General features: G+C 36.3%; 1 protein-coding gene across 1 annotated transcript in view; it reads right to left on the bottom strand.

The window, feature by feature from the left end:
- Nucleotides 1-7,258: 7,258 nt before the first annotated feature.
- LOC143738548 (uncharacterized) overlaps nucleotides 7,259-10,000 on the bottom strand; it is a 76,278-nt gene continuing 73,536 nt past the window's right edge. The window contains exon 13 of the mRNA XM_077230549.1: nucleotides 7,259-7,670. Within this exon, the coding sequence (XP_077086664.1) occupies nucleotides 7,475-7,670 (196 nt within the window). The 3' untranslated portion in view covers nucleotides 7,259-7,474. The remainder of the gene's footprint in view (nucleotides 7,671-10,000) is intronic.

Here is a 10,000-nt window from a genome sequence, read left to right on the forward strand (position 1 = left end):
TGGATGGGTTACTGGAGGATGGGTTACTGGAGGATGGGTTACTGCAGGATGGGTTACTAGTGGATAGGTTTACTGGTGGATGGATGACTGGTGGATGGGTTACTGGTGGATGGGTTACTGGTGGGTGGGTTACTGGTGGATGGATGACTGGTGGATGGATGTGTGGTGGATGGGTTACTGGTGGATGGATGACTGGTGGAAGGATGACTGGTGGATGGATGACTTGTGGATGGATTACTGGTGGATGGGTTTACTGGTGGATGGGTTACTGGTGGATGGATGACTGGTGGATGGATGACTGGTGGATGGATGACTGGTGGATGGGTTACTGGTGGATGGGTTTACTGGTGGATGGGTTACTGGTGGATGGATGACTGGTGGATGGATGACTGGTGGATGGGTTACTGGTGGATGGATTACTGGTGGATGGGTTACTGGAGGATGGGTTACTGGAGGATGGGTTACTGGTGGATGGGTTACTGGTGGATGGGTTACTGGTGGATGGGTTTACTGGTGGATGAATGACTGGTGGGTGGGTTACTGGTGGATGGGTTACTGGTGGATGGATGACTGGTGGATGGGTTACTGGAGGATGGGTTACTGGAGGATGGGTTACTGGAGGATGGGTTACTGGAGGATGGGTTACTGGTGGATGGATGACTTGTGGATGGGTTACTGGTGGGTGGGTTACTGGTGGATCGATGACTGGTGGATCGATGACTGGTGGATGGGTTACTGGTGGATGGGTTACTGGTGGAAGGATGACTGGTGGATGGATGACTGGTGGATGGGTTACTGGTGAATGGGTTACTGGAGGATGGGTTACTGGTGGATGGGTTACTGGTGGATGGGTTACTGGAGGATGGGTTACTGGTGGATGGGTTACTGGTGGGTGGGTTACTGGTGGATGGGTTACTGGTGGATGGGTTACTGGTGGATGGGTTACTGGTGGATGGGTTACTGGTGGATGGGTTTACTGGTGGATGGGTTACTGGTGGATGGGTTACTGGTGGATGGGTTTACTGGTGGATGGGTTACTAGTGGATGGGTTACTGGTGGATGGGTTACTGGAGGATGGGTTACTGGAGGATGGGTTACTGGTGGATGTGTTACTGGTGGATGTGTTACTGGTGGATGGGTTACTGGTGGATGGGTTACTGGAGGATGGGTTACTGGAGGATGGGTTACTGGTGGATGTGTTACTGGTGGATGTGTTACTGGTGGATGGGTTACTGGCAGATGGGTTACTGGAGGATGGGTTACTGGTGGATGGGTTACTGGAGGATGGGTTACTGGTGGATGGGTTACTGGTGGATGGGTTACTGGAGGATGGGTTACTGATGGATGGGTTACTGGAGGATGGTTCTGCTTCCTGGATCATGCTAATGAGCAGTTGGAGGTGAGCTTGATGTTCAGCCTGATTGACAAGGTCACTCATCTCATTCAGGTGACGGTCCATCTCAGGATTAGACATGGCAGAAAATATAAACACACAGGGACAAACAAAAGATAAGACAAACAAACAAACAAACAAAAACAGGGAGAGAGAGGGAGACAACAAGAGAGAGAGAGAGAGAGAGAGAGAGAGATAGAGAGAGAGAGAGAGAGAGAACAATACAACAGTAGAGAGAGTAACAAGATACAAGACAAACGTGGCTCTTAAAAGTGTAATAAGATGCTGCTAGCATTTGGGAAAGGACAGGGATTAAAGGAACCTGCAGAGAAAGAGAAGAACATATCAAAAAAGAATAGATCACCAAACTAAATATTACAATATGAATAAACTAGGCTAAATTAAGTAAATGCTGCTCTTGTTCATTCATGCAATCACAATATCAATATCATAAAAAAATGAATGAGTTTAAAATTAAGTAATTGTGTGAGGAAGGTTCTGGGGATATTTTGAACACATCCTTGTTCTGACTTAATTCAAATTGATAAACAAACACTGGAATAACATGATCAGGGTAACCTTACTTTTATAAACTTTGCCTTGCCAGACTTAAAACCGTTATATATATATATATATATATATATATATATATATATATATATAGATAGATAGATAGATTATAGATCAAGATCTCCAAGTTAGCTAACCTAGCTAGCTAGCAGAGGCTCTGGCTAGCTACTTTGCATCTTATTGTGATGCAAAAAACAGTTGTATTATGTCCCACTGTTTCTAATAACGTTACACCTCTTATTCCACTCGCGCAAATAATTAAATTTGCGTTCGGTGTGAACACACCATTACAGTGGGTTCGAAACCATCAAATAAGACAACATGTTTTCTTTTGGCCATAAATTATAATTTTGGACGTGTAAATGCTCATTTCTCTAGCTTATTTGACTGTTGTAGGCTAACGTTAACGCTTACCGTGTTGGAATCGCGCTGGGCAATGGTTTCTGCGATGCGATCGTCGCACAGTGACGCTGCACAAAATTGCGCCAAATTATCAATCATAATGAAGAAGTACAGTCTTAGTATTTTATATCCTTGCTCAAAATTTTAAAGGGATCAGCATAAATGTCTGAGTGAAGGAAACACGGGTATATGTAGCCATTACATTTAAACACATCACTACCCAGAATGCATCCATCTCTTTGCCAAAGAAAGAACGTTATTTCACCGGGACAGGCTGGGGAGGATGTCCATATTTAGCAACATAAATATTTATTCAGTTGGCTTTTTAATTTATCACAACTTCATTATCAGTATTGAGATGAAAGATCTATAAAAGTGGGCTATTCTTTTTTTTCTCTGGCCAGACAAAACATAAACTGGTGTTGTTTACCCATAGCGACGGTTGCTATGCTTCGCTGGTTGAAATGGATGAGAGACACAACCAAGTAAAAATAATTTTTAATCACTAGCCATTAGCCATTGTAAATTGAAATACCATCGACTATTATAAAATATCCCACCTAAATTAAAGCATGATTTAAGCCTACAGCAAATATGCAGTTCTGTAATTATGTCATTTTAATGTAGCCCAAAATGACATCTATAAATTACAGGAACGTCTGTGTGTCTGTTATTCGCATATCTCTCAAACTGTTAGTCCGATGGGTTTCAGACTTGACAGATGTCTTCCTACGGGCACGAGTAAGTGCAGTGCCAAGTTTGAGGTTGTTTGGATTAGAAATGCAAAAGATATCGGTAAATATATCGGTAAAAGAAGCACTTAGAAGGTTGTGGTTTAAAAATAAACATTCTGACATTTCACTCTGTCAGCTACACATTAGTTCGTGTAGTTCAATTTTCCATATATATTATATCATTATGTCAGTATCAGTGTTTGCTTTCTACCATGCACAAATAAAAATGTCACTGAACTTTTGCTGTTTAATTGTAACAGTGAGAACTCAAACAATATGAAGGACTAAAAATGACAAAAGGAAAAAAAAATACATACATAAATGTATAAATAAATGTATAAATACATATATAAATGCATAAATAAATAAATAAATAAATACATGTGAAAATACAGAAATAGCCGTTCATATTACCAAATTGTATTTATTTTCACTATATTTCTGCATTTATTTATTTATTATTTATATGATCATTTTTAGTCCTTCATACCAAACACACCAAACCAACAATTACTAAAAACACACAAAAAACGGATTTTGCACCGGCACTTTGCACTAGTATATAAAAAAGAGAAAAAAGTCTTGGTACCGATTCAGGCAAGGTAGGTCAAATAAAAAAGTGACTGCATCAAAAAATCGAATTATGTACACAATGCACTCAATGCCCAAACCCCATCTCAGCAATAATTATTAATAAAGGCTGGTTTCTAAAGTACATCTTTGTATGTATTAATGTTCATGGGTATAGCCTAAATGTGTTCGATTCAAACCTTAACATTAAGTCTTTAACTGTTATATGTCAACAAGATTCAACAAGACATTTTCACCATACCCAATTTTTAGGTCTGTTTGGGTATTTATGCAAATTAGCACATACGTAATTGGATTATGCACCGTTTGTCCAAAACTTGAATTACATTGTTTGTTTGTCTTGATGCAAGTAATCAACTCAGTAATTTTCATGATGATATCTAAAGGTTAATTTTTACCCAATTCACGTGAGAAAAAGAATGAATAGGTATGAATAGACTATATTGGGTGTCTTTCGAAACGTTCCCCTAATGGGATTCTTCAGGCTTTTTTTCCCTTACTCAGGACATATAAACAACTAAAGTGTTCAGTTTGCACTTAGATATATATTTTAAAGCATATTATTTACGTAATAATACTCTTTTTGCTGAAACGTGCTTCTGTGTTTCATTCTGAGCACAAGAAACAAGACAAAACTCAAAAGCAAGAAGAGGACATGAAGATGATTCATTTGCAGATACTTTTATTGTTTAATTATGACTGGTCACTAAATCTACTGACTTTATACAGTTGGGAAGTTAGAGCTGTATCAACTCACATTATTAAATCAACAGGTGTGTGTGTAAAATCATATAACACTGGCGGTGAGACACACAGAAAGGAAGACTGAGGACGATTCCTGCATCATAAGGTCAAAGTTCACATGATCCGCCTCCTTTATTAACTCTTTCCAGAGAGAAAGACAAAGAAGAAGAAAGAACTGATAGAAGGCCAGCTCAGTCTCCCTTTGAAGGAGGGAATGAGAAGAAAAACAGTACAATAAATTATAATAAATATTTGCAAAATGCAAACTCGTAAAACAACAACCAGTCTTCTGCTTAAGAAATAATAATTTCATAACAATTGAATTTAGTTCTGCATTTAAGGTCAACATGATTCTTCCCGAATGCGACGTATTTCAGAGTGCAATAGCGATATTAATGAAAAATGTGTTGTTTTATCCACAAGGAAAGTTTCAGAGGTGGAGAAAGTTGTTCCGTTTTGATTAAAATTGGGAATAACGTGCATGGATGAATCCTTGAAAATAAGAACATGAATATGTATTAATAAAGTCTTCATGTTGACTTTAAAGGATGCAGAACAGTACAAACAATTAAAACTTTGCAAACGTGCAATGCGCACAGAAAATGGTGCAACTCCTTATAAAAACATTTTCTCAGAGCCAAAAAATAGTAATAAATAACAAAATAAATATGCAACGGATATTAAATAAATAGCATCACGGAATAAATAGAATAACATGAATAAATATGCTCATAAAGACGTGTGCGTTTATATTTTTGCAGCCTGGTTTCAGGTATAAGTGCACCTACACTAGAGACGGGAGGAATAACTGTACAACACAGAGCTCTAACCGTATTCATATGCACTAAACACAGCCAAAATAGAAGTGGAATACTGTATATAATAAGAAATATCACATCTCCAAAATGGACATTATAGGTGCATCAGATGTGGATTTTCCACAGAGATCCGAGAGTAAAGGAGGGGAGAGCGACTTACACCCGGATACACACACTCTCTTCTGCATCATGCCAAGCTTTTCCACGTACCAAGCCTTTATATAATCCGGTATATAACTTGGAATATACAGTGCATAGTTTACAGCCAAAACTTGCAGCGGAAATACTCAAACTAAAACATCCTGACGTACAGTCATTATAGTACAAAAAAACAGAACAAAACAACAAAACAGATGTGCTTTCTTACATAATAAATGGGTGAATCTCAACAAAAAATAAATAAACAAAATGAACAAAAAAATGTAGAATTGCATAATAATAATAAAAAATTAGGCATGTTTAATTATTATTTGAAAGACTAAATATACACATTTAAACCACCCAAACCAATTGTCAGTAACTTAAATAAAAAAAGGTGTGCATATATATATATATATATATATATATATATATATATATATATATATATATATATATATATATATATATATATATATAATAAGTTAATATTTGGGTTAAATGCACTTTATTGTTATGAAAATAAAGTAAAAATTCACAAAATCTTTATGATGCTTAAACAGGCTTAATTTCTTTGTACAACATTTCATTTCTTGTTTCTTTATGATTTCTTTATGAGATTCACCCAAATCATAAGCTACTGTAAAAGGGAATAGTTTGTTCTTGCTTTCGTTCCTCTTCAGTGTAGGAATATAGTCTCTTGATTTGAGATTGTTTTAGACTTCATCACGATTAGTGTCTTTCTTAACCCAGTGGTTTTTTTTGGTTATTTTTGCAGCGTGGAAGAATTTCAGGGAAAAAAAGTGCTCATCTTATCTTTGTTCTTCAGGCCTTTTAGTCTTTAAATAGAGACACTGGATCTATTTGTAACATTGAATATGTTTAATACAAAAATGCTGACAACATCAATATCTCTGTGCATCATTAGTGTGAGTCAGCATCCTATAGGGTTGGTTTGCAAAATGAGCGGCTGGTTTTAATCTGTACAGACCGGCTGTATTTTATTATGTAACGTCAGATATCTTTGTTTGCAGTTATTTCCAAATTCACTGGCTAAAAATGTTTTGTTGATGCTGCACATAAATCCGCTCTTTAGGACGGTTTCTCATCCAGTGACGAGATGAGCTGTTTCTTCAGACAGTGGCTTTAATATTCAGTGTATCTACATCATTTTTCATAGTGATAACTTATCATTATTAGTAGTAGTATTATGAGTCATTGTGGAAAGAAAGAACGAAAAAATCTGATTTTATGCATTTTCTTTGAGTGGATTTGAATTGTACACACCTAAAATAAATAAATAAATAAATAAATAAATAAATAAATAAATACGATTTTCGCTCTATGAACAAAGCTTAAGTTAAGGGTGAAGTGTGTAATTTCTCAAATATATTTTTATCTTGTTTTCTAGTACAAATATCTAAACATTGTGAAATCAAGATACATGTACTTAAAAAGCAAAATTACTTGTTTTCTGAAAAAAGTTTATCAAGTGAGTTCTTGCTTAAAAACAAGAAGAAAAAAATATGGCAATGGGGTCAGAAAAATAACTACCATTGTGGAAATAAAGAACAGATACAAATATTTTCTTGCCGTTCAAAACTACAAAAAATGAATTGAGAGAATTTGCATCAGATACACCAAAAAAAGAAAGAAAAGAAATAAGAATTATTTTCCTGCTCGGTACTTCTGCAGTTTTACTTAAGTGTATCCTGAAAAAGTATCAAAAGTGAGTTTATGCTTAAAACAAGAAAAAATGTAAGAAAAATATTGTTTCTTGTTTTAAGCAAAAACTCACTTTTGATACTTTTCCGGGAATTATTATGTTTTTTGAATTTGATCAAATAAATGTATCTTTATTTAAGAATGTTTAGATATTTGTACTGGAAAACAAGAAATTTTGACCTTTTTCCTCACCTTTAACCAATTATTTTTGTTCAGTTTTGAATCTTTTCAGTGTTACTCCACCCTGACACTTTACAGAGCGTCCTGTCACGAAACCAGCCGGAAACCCTGATACCTCTGCATTTGATCAGTGTTTTTGCGGTAGAAAGGTGTCCTGCACGCTTGAGATGTTCTTGGTCTCAGAATCCGGGACTCTCGTAGCTGCTTTGGCTGTAGTAACTGTGTGAGGGGCTCTGGCTCCTGGAGCGACTGCGACTGCTGAAACTGCTGTAGCTGCGACTGCGACTGCGACTGCGACTGGAGCTGCTGAAGCTGCTGGCGGAGCTGGAAGAGGACGGGCTCGGCCGGTAGTACGGGATCGGACGCTTTCGTGCGCTGCAGAAAACAGACAGAGAGATTATATACTGCAGACACATACAAGTAAAAGATTCATCAGCACTTGAACTCCACTTTGACCACTCAACAATCAAATATGCGCTGTGTGCCATCAATGTAATATCTAAGGAAGCTTGTTTCTGCCACAGAATGAAAAATAAAAAAAGGTCACTCTGACTTTATAACACACAATTGCGACTTTATATCACGCAATTCATAAATATAAAATCCCAATTGCGTGTTATAAAGTCAGAAATGCATGATATAAAGTCACAATTGTGTGTTATAAAGTCAGAAATGAGTGATATAAAGTCGCAGTTGTGTGTTATAAAGTCAGAAATGAGTGATATAACGTCAGAGTTGCGCGATATAAAGTCAGAATTGCACGATATAAAGTCGCAGTTGTGTGTTATAAAGTCAGAAATGAGTGATATAACGTCAGAGTTGCGCGATATAAAGTCAGAATTGCACGATATAAAGTCGCAGTTGTGTGTTATAAAGTCAGAAATGAGTGATATAAAGTCGCAATTGCGTATTATAACGTCAGAGTTGCGCGATATAAAATCAGAATTGCACGATATAAAGTCACAGTTGTGTGTTATAAAGTCAGAATTGAGTGATATAAAGTCACAGTTGTGTGTTATAAAGTCAGAATTGCACGATATAAAGTCGCAGTTGTGTGTTATAAAGTCAAAATTGCATGATAAAAAGTCACAGTTGTGTGTTATAAAGTCAGAATTGCACGATATAAAGTCACAGTTGTGTGTTATAAAGTCAGAATTGCGTGATATAAAGTCACAGCTGTGTGTAATAAAGTCAGAATTGCACGATATAAAGTCGCATTTGTGTGTTATAAAGTCAGAAATGAGTGTTATAAAGTCGCAATTGCGTATTATAACGTCAGAGTTGCGCGATATAAAGTCAGAATTGCACGATATAAAGTCGCAGTTGTGTGTTATAAAGTCAGAATTGCACGATATAAAGTCACAGTTGTGTTATAAAGTCAGAATTGCACGATATAAAGTCACAGTTGTGTGTTATAAAGTCAGAATTGCGTGATATAAAGTCACAGCTGTGTGTAATAAAGTCAGAATTGCACGATATAAAGTCGCATTTGTGTGTTATAAAGTCAGAAATGAGTGTTATAAAGTCGCAATTGCGTATTATAACGTCAGAGTTGCGCGATATAAAGTCAGAATTGCACGATATAAAGTCGCAGTTGTCTGTTATAAAGTCAGAATTGCACGATATAAAGTCGCAGTTGTGTGTTATAAAGTCAGAATTGCACGATATAAAGTCACAGTTGTGTTATAAAGTCAGAATTGCACGATATAAAGTCACAGTTGTCTGTTATAAAGTCAGAATTGCACGATATAAAGTCACAGTTGTGTGTTATAAAGTCAGAATTGCACGATATAAAATCGCAGTTGTGTGTTATAAAGTCAGAATTGCACGATATAAAATCGCAGTTGTGTGTTATAAAGTCAGAATTGCACGATATAAAATCGCAGTTGTCTGTTATAAAGTCAGAATTGCACGATATAAAGTCGCAGTTGTGTGTTATAAAGTCAGAAATGAGTGATATAAAGTCGCAATTGCGTATAATAACGTCAGAGTTGCGCGATATAAAGTCAGAATTGCACGATATAAAGTCACAGTTGTGTGTTATAAAGTCAGAATTGCACGATATAAAGTCGCAGTTGTGTGTTATAAAGTCAGAATTGCGAGATATAAAGTCACAGTTGTGTGTTATAAAGTCAGAATTGCACGATATAAAGTCACAGTTGTGTGTTATAAAGTCAGAATTGCACGATATAAAGTCGCAGTTGTGTGTTATAAAGTCAGAATTGCGAGATATAAAGTCACAGTTGTGTGTTATAAAGTCAGAATTGCGAGATATAAAGTCACAGTTGTGTTTTATAAAGTCAGAATTGCACGATATAAAGTCGCAGTTGTGTGTTATAAAGTCAGAATTGTGTGATATAAAGTCGCAGTTGTGTTATAAAGTCAGAATTGCACGATATGAAGTCACAGTTGTGTGTTATAAAGTCAGAATTGCACGATATAAAATCGCAGTTGTGTGTTATAAAGTCAGAATTGCACGATATAAAATCGCAGTTGTGTGTTATAAAGTCAGAATTGTGTGATATAAAGTCGCAGTTGTGTTATAAAGTCAGAATTGCACGATATGAAGTCACAGTTGTGTGTTATAAAGTCAGAATTGCACGATATAAAATCGCAGTTGTGTGTTATAAAGTCAGAATTGCACGATATAAAGTCGCAGTTGTGTGTTATAAAGTCAGAAATGAGTGATATAAAGTCGCAATTGC

The sequence above is a fragment of the Siphateles boraxobius genome, unplaced genomic scaffold (genome assembly GCF_051911475.1).
Source record: "Siphateles boraxobius isolate OS27281-9 unplaced genomic scaffold, OSU_SipBor_1 149, whole genome shotgun sequence".
In the NCBI taxonomy this organism is placed as follows: Eukaryota; Metazoa; Chordata; class Actinopteri; order Cypriniformes; family Leuciscidae; genus Siphateles; species Siphateles boraxobius.